Here is a 14719-nt window from a genome sequence, read left to right on the forward strand (position 1 = left end):
GAAAAAGTTCACTGCTCCTTTACTGTAGGCTAATGTGCTTTCCTTGGGGTCTGTGGTTTGGGAGAACAGGTGTCAAGGAAACAGGGTTATCTGAAGGCTACTGATAGGTGATAGGGACCACTTCTGTGTCCTTCCCCACTGTATCACCCAGGCCTGGCTCCGTCTCACCTTGAATGAATGGAGCAGTGAATGAAGGTGGAAAGATTTGAGAACAGTGGCAAAAGCGTAATAGATGGACAGACACCTGCTTCCTCTGAGCCAAAGGGAAGAGACTTGCAACAGTTGTAACTTGTTTGCTGTTTTTTAGACACAATTGAATACATGTCACAATGCACATCTTTCTTGGGTATGCAGCCAATGTTTGCTACTCTAAAGGTCAGTCCTCAGAGCCCTTTTTGAAACATTTCTGAGGAGAGGCAGGTCATAAAAGAAAGGACTATTTGGGACTTATTTCAAAGGATTATTCTGCTGGTGTTAGAATCATAGGATGTGAAATCGTGCTTATGAGGCGGAGAAGCACCGTCAAGGCTTTGCAGGTAGGGGGGGAAGTGTGTAAGCCTTCAGGCGTGGGGCATACAGTCCTGTGATTTCAGTGTGACACTTACAAATGGAAGGCAGTCTGAAATACATCCTAGGAGGTGCCTATTGTGTGAAGAAACCTTTTGTTGTGGGATTAACTGCCTGCCAATCTCATTTTTGAGTTCTGATAATTTTTAAATGGAGGCTCAGTTGTATTTATTTCAAGGGTTCATTTTATTCAGTGTCCCACCTGACCTCTCGAAGACCTTGTTCTCACAGCATCTACTTTTCTCTGTATTACTTGGAAAAGTTTGGGGTCCAAGAGTCAAAAAAATAGCCACTGCTTCAATAGCCATCTGTCTGTCAAATAAAAACAGAGCTGTGGGTTTGTAGGTTTCCAGGTAGAGAGAAGAATGAGCAAGAGAATTGGTCATTACCACTATCTGCTAATTGTGTTAAGAAAGAGCCAGAAAAAAGAGTGAGCTGGTCCATCCTCTCAGCTCCCCATGCTCCTTGGGAAGTGGTTGGGTTCTTGTAGGAAGGTGGTTTGTACACACACACACACACACACACACACACACAAATGTATACACTAAAAAGAAATGAAATGTCAAGCTAGATAGAGGAGAGAGCGTGTAGGCACCCAGATGAGAAGCACTGACCTGAGCTTTGTGTCCTAGCTTGTAGAGAAACCTGCATTTATTGAGCACTTACTATGTGCCAGAGTTTGGGCTCACTCCTCACCTCAGTCCTTTGGGGTGGATGTCATTTTCCTCATTTCACGGTGAGGACTGGGCTCCAAAGCCCTTCCCCTTTCCTCCAGTCCGTCTGGCATGGATTTGCCACTTGGGTTCCTTAGCTACACCATGAGTGATGGGGCCCCTCTCTGCGCTCCTCTACAGACCCGATCTCTGATGCCTGTGCCCCGAGGCAGAACAGACTGGAGGACATCTCTGGTCTTAGACACAGTCCCTTACTCCCATGATCCCTCTCCAAGGGTCCTTCCACAGCAAAGTGGTGTGAGCTGGGGCATCAGCTGTATGCTCTCTTAACACATCCCACCACGGGACGGGTTTTGGGAAGTTGCATAAGCCAGTGGTTATGTGCTTATAACCACAATCCCTGGGCAGCCCCGCCACTTTTAAAAGTATAAGGTCAGACTTGGAGAAGAATCCCTGTGGCCTCCGCAAATAGCCAGGGAGCAGTTGCCTGTCATTTGAAGGTGCCGCTCACACATTCCAAGGCCAGAGCCCGCATTCCTCCCCTGGGAATTGCGATGGGCTGGCTTTCAGATTCAGTGAAAGAGTTTCTTGTTTCTGATGAGCACCAGGGGGTTTCACTAGGCTTCCCTGTCATTCCAAAGGCTCCGTCAAAGCCAGCTGCCAGTCCGAAATGATCACAGAGGAGTCTACTAAAAGAGGAAGTGGGTACCACTTACTGGACAGCAGCCCAGAGAGGCCAAGTGCCTGGCTCAGGGTCACAGAGCTAAGACCGGGATCCGGGGCTCCTGACACCCATTCCGGGAGTTTTTCTACTCTCCTTTGTTGCCTTTCACTTGGGATGGCCAAGTTCAGTATGGCATTATCTCAAGTTCATCCGTTTACCCCTGCTCGTCCTTCTAAGTCACAGGCCCCCACGTCTAGCTATTTGCTTCATGGCTGTATGGTTGACCAGCACCTCAAAATTACGAGTGAGAGTCTCGTACCTCAACTTTGTTCCTCTCTTTTCTGTTCTCCATTTCTATTCATGAGTCCTTCCCGCCACCTTGCCTTGACGATTCAAACTCAGACACATCATTTTCCCTTCCCCTTCAGTCGCTGAGTTGATCCCAGCTTTCCTCTACAGCAGGCCATAAGTTTTCTAATCCATATCCTTGCTGTCGCTGGGACCATAGCCATCACCTTATTATTTTTGCTCTTTATACTTTTCTTTATTGAGCCCCTTGTCAGAGTTATAAGACGGCATGCGCTTTGTGCAGCTAGTGACGTAATGTAAGTAAATAGTGGAGAAAGAAAAAGGGACAAGTACGTGTTCCATACCTCTTCCATCTTCATCCTCTCCCCCAACCATATCTAATGTTAATAATTTGATGTTATAATTTGATGAATATTTGACATATGTATATACATATTGATATATTTTGTTATGATTTGATGAATATTGGAAAATAATTTGATGAAAGATCCTTTCAGATCTTTCTCCTGCTCACACAAAAACATAATAAACACACTTACATATAGTATTTTTTGCTTTTGGAACAATAGAGTCATATGTTGCAAATTGATCTGTGGCATATTATTTTTTTTTAAGATTTTATTTATTTATTTGATACAGAGAGAGAGAGATCACAAGCAGGCAGAGAGGCAGGCAGAGAGAGAGGAGGAAGCAGGCTCCCTGCTGAGCAGAGAGCCCAACGTGGGGCTCGATCCCAGGACCCCGAGACTATGACCCATGCCGAAGGCAGAGGCTTAGCCCACTGAGCCACCCAGGCGCCCCGACCTGTGGCTTATTTTTAAGTCAAGATATAGATTTAACCTGTTGGAAAAATAGGTGTAGGACAACCCATTGTGTGGCTCTCTTGTGGTGTTACTCCATCACATCCCAGGGTTGGCTATTCAGGGACTAGGTGGGACATGTTTCAGCTCACCCTTCCAGTTACCCCCTCTACTTCCTCTGCTCTGCTCCATGGTGGGGGGCTGTCTGGCCTGCAGCTTTGGCCCTTTGCCCTTGGGCTCCTACTTGGATTCAGTTCCTTCAGCACAACTAGGAGATTGGAAGCAAGGGGCACCGCGGAGGTCAGGGCATCTCGCCCTCCTGATTTCTTCCTGCTGCTCACTGAGGAGTGGCTGCCTGCCTCTCCTGAAGGTCCCAGCCCCAGTCAGACAGACCTGTGTATACAGCAGCCCTCTTCAGCTTGGTGACTACTCCCGCCCCTCCCTGGTGGGCTTCAGGCTGGGGATGGGGTAGCTCCCTGCCTTTGGAGGGTCTTCGACGCCGCCCATCCTTTTAATGGCCCAAACCCTGCCCACACTTTGTTAAAGAATCCCTTTGTAAAACTCTCTTTAATAATCCAGTTAGAGGGGCTCCTGGGTGGCTCAGTTGGTTAAGCAACTGCCTTCTGCTCAGGTCATGATCCTGGAGTCTGGGATCGAGTCGCACATGAGGCTTTCTGATTGCCAGAGAGTCTGTTTCTCCCACTGTCCTCTCTCCTCTCATGCTCTCTCTCTCATTTTTTTTTTTCTCTCTCTCTCAAATAGATAAATAAATAAAATCTTAAAAAAAAAAAATAGTCCAGTTAGAATAGTCTCACTTTCCTGGGACCCTGAATAGTAGGTATAAGCTGTTTCTTTTTTTTCTTTTCTCCTGCTATCTGCTGTTGCTTTCCAACTGGTTCCTTCCTTTATCTCCATCATGGTTATTCTGTCAGCTTAATTTTTTCTTCTACTTGGAGATTGTATTTCATTCGTTTGCTCAAAATCCTTCTAGAGCTCCCCAGCATTCACAGAATGAAGGTCACGCGCTTTATCCAGCCATCTCTTGCATCCCCCATTCCAGGATCCTAGGCATCGGGGACTCTGCCCAACAAACACCACAGTTGCCCACTGAAATGCATTTCTAGCGCTGGTACAATTGGTTCTCCTCCTGACTGCTTATGTGATGTTGGACCACGAGCCAACCTCTGTAAGCTTTCATGTCTTCTTCAATTCAGTGAGGAGAATAGCAGCATTTCCCTGACGATTCATTGATCTCTTTGAAGACTTTCTAGCACACAAGAAGGTTTTGGTAGGGATGCCTGAGTAGCTCAGTCAGTTAAGCATCTGCCTTTGGCTCAGGTCATGATCCCAGGATCCGGGGATCAAGTCCCACATCGGGCTCCTTGTGCAGCGGGGAGCATGCTTCGCCCTCTGCCTGTTGCTCTCTCTCTCTCTCTCTGACATAAATAAGTAAAATCTTTAAAAAAAAAAAAAGAAAGAAAGAAAGTTTCAGTAAATGCTAGTTATAAATTATTGTTCCTCAGGGTGCCTGGGTGGCTCAGTCATTTGAGCATCTGACTCTTGGTTTTGGCTCAGGTTGTGATTTCAGGATCCTGAGATCGAGCCCCCTGATGGGCTCTGTGCTCAGCAGGGACTCTGCCTGAGATTCTCTCTGCCTTCCATTGCTCTACCTCACCCCCCACAACTCTGGCTCTCTGTCTCTCAAATAAAATAAATAAATATTAAAAAAGTGAATTATTGTTCTCCCACTCTGATCAGAATTATCTCTTTGGCTGTACCCGGGTGTCCAGATTAGCCATTTTTCCCAAGACCTACCTTGATAAGGCCTCTGTGAACCCTTCTTTGATTTCTACTGGAAAGAGGATTTTTCTCTTTTTCTCTTTCTCTCTCTTCATTGACAGACTTTGCGTTTTAGAGTACTTTGAGGTTTACAGAAAATTTGAGTAGAAAGCCCAGAGCACTCTCATGATCTCCCTTCATTCCCCCCCCACCCCAGAGCTTCCTGTTATTAGCGTATGGCCCTGGGGTGGTACATTTGTTACAACTGATGAGCCAGTATTGATCTGTTAGTAACAGAAGTCATAGTTTTACATGAAGGTTCACTCTTGTGCAGTTCTGTGGTTTTGATGAATGTGTAATATCCCATACGCACAATTAAAGTATCTTATGGCATAGTTTCACTGCCCATAGTTTCACTACCCAAACCTCAGGGTACCACCTGTTCACCTGTTCACCACCCCCTCCCTCCCTACCTCCCCAAACCACTAGCAACCACTGATCATTTTATGTCGAGAGTTTGACCCTTTCTCTTGACTTCATTCACTCCGTGTTCATAGCTTGCTTTTCCTACACGCTCTGAAACTACACGTTCACAGGCAGTAGGCACACCAGTGTGTGTTTCAGGAATGAATTATTAAGCCCATTTATCCCTAGAATCAAGGCCTGGGTTGAAATTTCATGCAGTCCTTCCTGATGAAGTAGGCATTTGGCTTTTGCACAGGCTGTTGAACTAAAGGGACATGGGATTGTGTTTGAACAAAGCTGGACCCCAGTTTTCTAGTTGGCCTGTGTGCAGAGCACTTTCACCCGTAGCTACATAGATCTGAGGCCTAAAAAGGAACAAAACAGACAAACAAAAACAAAAAGGTCGTAAACAAAACACAAAGCTATCGCCTAAAGTCACACCAAAGATGACCATGATTTAGTTCTTCAAAGCACTGACCGTTCTTTCGTCTGTATTCTGCTTTTCCACAGTCTCTTGGTCTCTCCCTAAACTCTTGCATGGTTCTGCCAACTGCTGTCAGGGGTGGCTTCCATCCTGGATAGCAACCTCTCCATCTTTCCCTCCCAGAGTCCAGCTGGAGATGTGCTGGTTTCTTCTTTTCTCCAGGTCTGGCGCTTCCAGGGGTGTTCCCACACCCCTCTTCCCCAGTCTGCCTCTTTCTCCCACCCTCCTCCCCCAACCGAACCTTCTGACACAGAGATCCTTCATGAGCCCCAGTAATATCCCTGTGGCTCCACTTTGGGCCCCGCTCTTGCTTCTGACAAGCCTGTGTGGACCCACATTAGCCCATGTTGGCCCACAATGGTCCCTGATGAAGCGCAAAGGTGGGATTCCTCCATGAGGTCATTCCTACCTGAGGTCCTACATGAGGTTGTTCTGTAAGAGGGCATTAAATAACATTGAATCCCACAGTGAGGCATTGTGTCCCCTTTCTGATTCTTTTTCTTTTTTCTTTTCTTTTTTTTTAAATTTTTTTCTTTTTATTTTTTTTTATAAATTTTTTTTTTAAAACATATAATATATTTTTATCCCCAGGGGTACATGTCTGTGTCTGATTCTTTTTCTAACCACCTGAGTAGTTTAAGGAAGAAGACTCAGCATAGTGCTTGTCTCAACTGAACGCCTCCCTGACACTAGGTAACTTTGCTTTTTAACAAACGTAGCAGATCTGAGCTCTTCCTTTAGAACCCCCTCGAAGGCAGCAGAATGTCACCAAAATGCAGTGATGTTTTTATAATATCCATTCCTAAGTTGGCTATCTATTTTTGGTAAGTGATGCTGGCTTAGAGTAAGTACTATAGGAGTAAGACAGTGTTTACTTGGAAAATACGCTTATGTAAGGATAATATTATGTAAAGGACAGTAGTACAGTCTCTACCAGTTTATGTCAGCCATCAGGAAAGTGGCGTACACATGTCCAAGGTTTGGGCTTCATAGGCCCAGCTGACCCTCTTGCTTGCAACTGGGGCAGCCTCGTGGCTCCTCCTGTCTGCCTCCCCTCCCTGTCCTCTCACTCCCACCCTCGTCATGCACTTGTGCTGATGCGTGTCTGGATCCCTGCAGAAGACTGAGGGACCTTTATCAGGGGGCAAGGATTACGATGCCATCCACAGCTCATCCCCCACTCCACTCTGACCCAGGGCAGGCCACATACCCCGTCTGGCGCTCTGATCATCACCCCTTTAAAATGGCTGACATGGTTCTGGGGAGGGAAGAAATCACGCAGCTGGCCTTGATGTTCTAGCACAGAGGAGTGAGCAGCCAACCGGCTCCCGGTAGTACTCCTCTCCTGGCTACTGTTTCCTCTATTGCTAGCACCTCTTTCCTGCTTTTCCTGCCTCGGGTTCTGCCCTGCCAGGGCCAAAGTGAACATAATAAAGAAAGCAAAAAATGGTGGGCTCTGTTTTTGAAGGGAGTGCCCTAGGTTAACCTAGCACACCTGGGGTGTGGTATGGCCCTGGGGTGGTACATTTGTTACAACTGATGAGCCAGTATTGATCTTAAGTATGTCTGGTCTTAAGTACGTCTGGATGACGAGTGAAACAATGTTTTTGAGACTTGCCTGTAGCATTTCAGAGGTCTGGAACAGCCAAGGCTGTGATCCTGTGTTCAGTTTCCGTACAGACCCGGAGCCAAGAAACTGCATTTCCATTCAAGGTGTCTCTCTTCTCCCAGATCCTTCTCTTTCCTTCTGTCGCCAAGGCCTGTTTGTCATGGAGGGTCCTAGAAGCAGATCCATACATGGCACAGGGAGAGTGGGTTTGGGGACAGGCTTAAGATCTTGCCTTCCACTCTCCATTACTGCTGTAAGAGAGTGAGTGGATTTTTACCTCCTTGTGTTATCTCCCCTTCCAGAGGAAGAATGACCTGGGTGGGGGGGCGGTGGCGAATGGGAACTTGTCCTCTGGGGAGTGCGTTTAAAAGGAGAATTCTTGGGGCTCCTGGGTGGCTCAGTTGGTTAAGCACCTGCCTTCGGCTCAGGTCATGATCCCGGAGTTCCAGGATCGAGCCCCACATCGGGTTCCCTGCTCGGCAGGGAGTCTGCTTCTCCCTCTGACCCACTCCCCTCTCATGCTCTCTCTCACTTTCTCTCTCAAATAAATAAATAAAATCTTAAAAAAAAAAAAAAATAAAGGAGAAGTCTTGGCTGAGCCTGGCTGCTGGTGGCAGGAGTGAGAACAGTTGCTGGGAGTTGTGTGGGCCCTGGCATCTCTGGCATTCCCCTTCTAGCAAGATTGTTCTATTTTGATTGCTAAAGTGCTCGTTCAGGTCTTCCTGAGTTTTTGTGAGCGGGCCGCTCTACACCGGCTAGCTCTAACAAGGATGGGAGCTCACATACCTCAGCGTTTATACAGGGCTGAATACAGTAGCTCCATAATGCTCACCAGTGCCCTCAGAGAAGGCTAGCATTGTCCCCTTCGAGGTAATGGAAGCCTGGAGAAGCCAAGTCACTTGTCCAGGCACAGGTGGTAGCATTTGATGCTGAAGGTTAAGCTCAAGTCTGTGTGTCTCACCTGAAGCTGCATACTTGACAGCAGAGCCAGGATGGGAGCTCTGGTCCTTCTCAGTACCTTTCCTGCATACTCTGTTGGGTCAACCAGACTCTCTTAGAAAGCCCTTTCTCTTTCTTCTCTAAATGATGCTGCTCTAGAGGAAGAAAACCCAGCAAGATTTCATCCATGCTGTCTGTCCATCCCAATGTATTCTTCAGAGTGGGAATGTTTTTAGGGAGCTGACTCTAATTACCCAGATGGGAATTTATTTTAAATAACCACCTGCACCTTCGTCTTTAAAAGGAGCTCAAGTCCCCACTGGGATCAGAGTCTGTGCTTTGTGATTTGAACGCAGGTAACAAAATATTTGCTTTTGGAACACATTCTTCATTTTATATTCTCCTTTTCTGTTCCTAGGATTATAGTTCTTATTCTGAGCTGCTGGAATGTCGGCAGAGTATAGAACAGATGTGTCTTAAGTACTGTTCTCAGGCTGACTTTGTTCACTGGGAAGAAGTTCACAGTGGGCTCCGGTTTCTCTGGGAGGCGTGTTCTCATTACCTCAGATAGAAGTGGTGATTTAAGTTCTTTTAAGTTGAAGACTAGATGAGGAAGACTAAAATGGGAACCCACATCTCCAGTAGGCTTGAGTTCAAGATTCTGTCCTTTCATTCTCTGTTCTAGTTGGAGTCCAGCCCTTTTTTTTCTCTCTTTTGGCGCCACACCCAGTGTGAAGCCCAATGCCGGGCTCAAACTCACGACCCTGAGTCAAGACCTGAGCTGAGATCAAGAGTCAGATGCTTAACCAACTGAGCCACCCAGGTGCCCTGAATCCAGCCATTCGTAACCACATTCCTCCTTACAGCGTTTATTTTCTCCTCCCTCTCCCTCTTCCTTCCTCCTTCCTTCGTTCTCTCTCTTCTTTTCCTTCTCTTCCTTTCTTTTTCTCTCTTCTCTCCCTTTTTCTGATAATCTCTGCATTTTTTATGGTTGCTTTTTCTAATCATTACCATACACTAGTGAGGGTGAAAAGAATGTGCGTTGTGAGACATGAAGGGCTGGTGCTATCCTAGATTGTAAGTTAGGTCCCTTTATAAGCTGCATGAATATACCCAGGCCATAAGGGGCAGGTTTAAAGCACTGCTTTTAAAAGTTATGGGTTCAAAGTTACTGGATTCCTTAAGTTACCCTCCATAGAGAACTGGTCATCCGTTTGAGCCCTGGAACAGTCAGATTCAGTAACAAACAGTAAAGAGAGCCCCATCAGAAAGAGCCCTTTGTCGTAAGGTTTCAGGATCTGTGGTTCAGTGGTTTGGTGGATTCAAGTAGAAATCTGTCCAGCGTCCAGAGGTAGGAGAGGTGGATTCGCTTCCAACTGGAACTAATTAGCTTTGTCGCTTGGAGAAGGTCACTCGCCTTTGTGCACATCTCCCCCTTTGGAAAATGGGGACAGTCTCTCTTCAATATACTTAGTTTAAGGCTTTTAGAAATATTTTTAAGTGCTGTGAATAATTTGAATGGAATCAATATAACTAATATTCGAGAGTGTTTACTGTGTTAGTTTTGTAATATGTGCATGTGCCCACACATGGGCATGCGTGCACACACACGCACCCCCCCCCCATTTATTCCTGGCAGCCACACTGAGAAGTGAGCTAGGAATTACTATCCACTCTGAGCTGATAAAAACTGAGGTTCTGAGGGGTTAAGTCCTAACTCAAGATCCCACACCTCGTTAAGTTGTCCACCTGATTTTCCCAGCCGTGGGAAGAGCCAGCTGGACCCAACCCGGTCTGCTGGTATACCCAGCACCCTACTGGCCTGCAGGACCTCACTGTACTCAGCCCTTGGCAGCAGGGCAGGACCCAAGGCAGTGAGGGTCCTTCGCTATTTTAGGCTCTGAGTAGTTTTATTTGGGGTTCCAGATGGTCCCAGTGTGCTCTAGAAATACCATCATTCTTCGTATAGATCATACAACCTCATTGCTAGATGCCCAGGCTAGACCCTTTCACCTCTTCGGACATCAGCTCATGGATGTTGGACTCTGTCCGCGGCTGGGCATGGAATGTGAGGAACCCTGCAGGGCCCCAGGCAACAGCCCTTTCTAACATCATGGAGGATGACTTTCAATCACAGATGGCAGATCTGCTTGTCTCGTGGGTTTTCAACCCTAGCACATGTTCATCTATAGGGCTGGTCTGTGAACTCACAGGCAAGCATGTTTTGTAGCCAGTAAGGTTTGGTTTTATGTAACCTGGGGGTGATCAGCGGCTATGCTGTTCTTCAAGGCCAAGCCCACAGCCTGCCTTTCAGACTTTCCTGTGTCTGAGGATGGTTTGCCTAGGCTACCCTTTGTAGTGGACCCCACATGCATGGAAAGAGTTCAAATTAATGAAGTAGTTTAATGAACCCCTTTAATAAAAGGTGGAGGACAAGCTGGGGACCTTGAGGGACAGCGTTTGTTCAAACTCTGTGAACTGAGGTTTGGATATCTCTGGTCTGCGTGATGAAAAGAAATAATATTAGCACTACAGCAGTCCGTAGAGCAAGAGTCTTGTTACTCCTATCTCTGAAACGTACACCAGGCCTGTAACCCATCTCTGTGCTCTATCTATTTAGATTCCTGACTGTTGAGCCAGAGAAGGTGTATTTAATTAGCATTTGAAGAGTTTCCAATGATGCCATCTCAATGATGCTAATTCCACTTGGCTCCTGTCTTTGTACGTACCATAGGCCCAAGATAGCTTTTGCCCCTTGGCTGATATCTGATGCTTGTTGAAGGAAGTAATGATCATGCCAGTCGTTCCCGAGGCTAGATGTTCCCTAGGTGGGAGGGTGGTCATATTACATACCTGGGCTCGCTACCGGCGGTAGCTGGCCCCTTTCCACAGAGCTGTTTACTTCATTCAGTTCTTTGCTAAGAAAATAAAGAACACCAGAAGAGCGCTGACCTATTAGAGAGAAACTGTGTAGTCACTAAGACTATTATATGAAGTTTCTGCTGGAGATGCTTCTTCTGCCTCCCTAGACACACAGAACTGTGCCTGGGATACACAGAACCATGGTTTCTCGTGCTAATCTCTCACGTGGTGCTGGGCTGGCTGATGGCTGCATGAGAGCCTTTTGTGGAGTTTATAAAGCACACATCTCGTGGCCTAGAGCCAGGCCTGGGAATCCATATTCTTCTAATGTGCACCCTAGTTTGGGAAGCATAGCCCTGGGACTGCCTCATATAATTTTGCAATTACTGTTAAGACAGTAGTCCAGTTTTCTGGCCACATCACGTCATTTTGTGACTCAGATGGCCTTTCCATCATAATGACATGATACAACCTCCTGTGTCCCACCCTTCACCCATCTGTTTTACCAAAATTTAACAGCTATCTAGGATGGGCTCCAGGAATGAAGGTAAAGAGATCAAAAGAGGCATGGTCCCAAGACCAAAGGAATGTTTGCTCTAGGCAAAACAGGAAAGCAGCCATTCTAGAACAATAGAATTGTTTGAACTAAATGGCAAGGAGAGCAGGTGGGATTTACTGGCAAGTCAGGTAATGCATTCTACAGGAGAAACCCATTCTACTGGAGGCTTGACAAAGGAGAGGGTGGTCGTCAGAAGCCACGTGAACACGGGAGAAGGCAGAGAGAACTTTGTGGCAAAGTCTTAGTGGCCACAGAGCCTGCTATGTGACAATAACTACATGCGTCTTACTTTGCTGTGGTATGAAACACAAGGCCATCCATGACGGAGATGAGGGCGGGCCTACAGACTAATCCCAGATCGGGAGGGGCTTGTGGATCACGTGTGGTGGGACTTTGCAATTGAAGTCATTCACACATCTTCCTTGCGGCACACGTGGGTGTTTTCCCTGGTGCCTCATTGATCCGTACCTGGTTCAGAGCCTCTCCCCTGACAGTATGGTGTGATGAAATCTACTCTCATGTAATCCCCGGGAGTGGGCGGAACTAAGTGGCACTTTGCTGTACCCATGTGGATGCCTAGCCTCAATTCTCATTTTCTGGCCTTGTTCACACCCTTTTATTTCCGAAGCCAGAAGTCAGCCTGTTTGTGGGCTTCCTCCCCATTAATCTGATTGTCTGCCTTGCCCGCTTTGTCTCTGCTGCTCTTCTTCTTGATCCCTGAGCTCCGCATCTTGAAATTGATCTTTTTCCGGTTTTCAGAGAAACAAAACTCATTTCTGCCCCAGGGTGTGCTATTCCCTCTGCCTGCAGCTCTCCATCCCCGCCCCATCTACATGATCTTCCCCACAAAGGTCTCTTTCCACCTCTGGTTAAATAAGCTCACTCCCCTGTACTTTGTGACCCTTGATTCAATTTTACGTTGTTTTATTTGTTTTATTGACTTTCTTTTTCCTTGATTGCCACATATCCCTTTTCGGTTTCATGAAAGCAGTGGCATGGTATGACTCATTAACAACAGGATCCTCTCTATGTATTTAGTCATACATATTAATTACTTGCTGGATGAGTGGATGGATGGATGAAAGGATGGATGGACTTGAAGTCTGTCAGTTGAATTCTTAACAAATGCAATGTACCATTGTCTTTTCAAGTTGTTCCACTCAGCCAGGCTCCTGTGAATTCTCTTCTCCTTCAGGAATCCAGTAAAGCCACATCTACCCCTCACGCTGCAATCCAAACTCCAGTCATTCTTTTAATGAAATCTGGGATATTAAAAGCTGACTCTGATTGGCTCCGCTCCTGAAATATATGAACTATATATTTATATTTTATTTTGTAAAAATATATTTTACTTATTTATTTGAGAGAGATCGACAGCATGAGAAAGAAAGTGAGCACGAGTGAAGGGGAGGGCAGAGGGAGAGGGAGAAGCGGGCTCCCCACTAGAGGGGAGCTCAACATGAGCCTTGATCCCAGGACCCTGGGATCATGACCTGAGCTGAAGGCAGACGCTTAACGACTGAGCCACACAGGCACCCCGACCCCATATTTTCTTAATAACCTTGGAGTGTATGTGCATTGTTTCCAGTTAGATCCCTTATCCAAACCTCATCTAAGCTATAATTTTTAAAAAGACTTTAATTATAAGAAAGGCCTTTTTTTTTTTCATAATAATGGCAACAAACACATTTCAGAAAAATGTGGGAGTTTAATGTAGCAAATATGAATCCTGCATAATTTCTCCACCCTGGGTTAAACTATAGAACAGTAGAGCTATTTTATCTTTTTTCCATTCACTGCTTGTCCTACACTTTCCACCACCTTATGTGTATGTGTGCATACATGTGTAAATATCCTGAATTTTAAAATTTTAAAATATCCCCATGTCATTATAAAGACTTTCAAAGGCTTTATATTGCATGATCCCAAGTTCCCTTTTTGAGAATCACCATTGCATGATCCCAAGTTCCCTTTTTGAGAATCACCATTGAGTGCCAACAGGGTGCTAGGCACTGGCGTACGTATTATATACCGCTTTAAATATTTATTGCTTACTGAGCCAGGAAAGATAATACAAATAGTGTCTTCCCTCAGGTAGTGATGTTTCTCAGTGGCTATGGTAGGTTGTAGGAGCAAGAGGTGGAACTGTAGAATAGTTTGAATTTGGGGCAAACGTGAAAGACCGGATCCCCAACAAATATACCCAATTCAAACACCTACTGCATTGAGCACACAGCTGTCTTCAGTAAATAGGTTCCTACTAGACCTCTAGAACAGTGAACTGGGAAAACCTCGGCAGACCCTTCTTCTCTGGATTCCTAGCTCTGAGAATAACTTCTGTTTGCATTCTTTTCTAGAGTGACCGTCTTCTCATCAAGGGCGGTAGAATTGTCAATGATGATCAGTCCTTTTATGCTGATATTTACATGGAAGATGGCTTAATAAAGTAAGTATGTAGAACGTTATCTTTATCTTTTTGTACTTCCTCTCTTCATCAGAGGCTCAGAAAGAAGCTTGCTTCTTTTTTGCTTCCTAGACCTTTGATTCTTTGTGTTTCATTTCTTCTTCTCCTTAAAAATGGTCTTTATTTGAGAGAGAGAGAAAGAGAGGGTGCTCAGGGGGAAGGGCAGAGAAAGAGAGAGAGACTCCTCAAGTAGACTCCCCACTGAGCATGAAACCAATATGGGGCTCCATCTCCGGACCCTGAGATCATGACCTGAGCTGAAACCAAGAGTTGGACGCTCGACTGACTGAGCCACCCAGGTGCCCCAAAGTGAATCTTTATTTGAACCCTTCATTCTGGGTGCCCATAATCCCTTAAAATGGGAGCTCGCCTTAATTTATATGGGTCTTGTGAATGAAGTGAGAAATTTGAATTTGATCAACCAAATGATGTTGCGGGCTCCCTTGTGTGAACTATATTGACGGGCACTCTCTGCATCTTAGAGAGGTGGAAGGTGTGACTGTTGTCCTTAAGTTGATTGAAAAAATGTGCACAAAATGGCATC

General features: G+C 45.9%; 1 protein-coding gene across 2 annotated transcripts in view; it reads left to right on the forward strand.

The window, feature by feature from the left end:
* Nucleotides 1–14719, forward strand: part of DPYSL3 (dihydropyrimidinase like 3) — a 109924-nt gene that overhangs the window by 65013 nt on the left and 30192 nt on the right. For both annotated transcript variants that reach the window (XM_032850701.1, XM_032850707.1), the window contains exon 2: nt 14069–14157. In XM_032850701.1, the coding sequence (XP_032706592.1) occupies nt 14069–14157 (89 nt within the window). The remainder of the gene's footprint in view (nt 1–14068; nt 14158–14719) is intronic.

This window comes from Lontra canadensis, unplaced genomic scaffold (genome assembly GCF_010015895.1).
Source record: "Lontra canadensis isolate GAN:19392208 unplaced genomic scaffold, GSC_riverotter_1.0 scaffold4, whole genome shotgun sequence".
NCBI classification, from domain to species: domain Eukaryota; kingdom Metazoa; phylum Chordata; class Mammalia; order Carnivora; family Mustelidae; genus Lontra; species Lontra canadensis.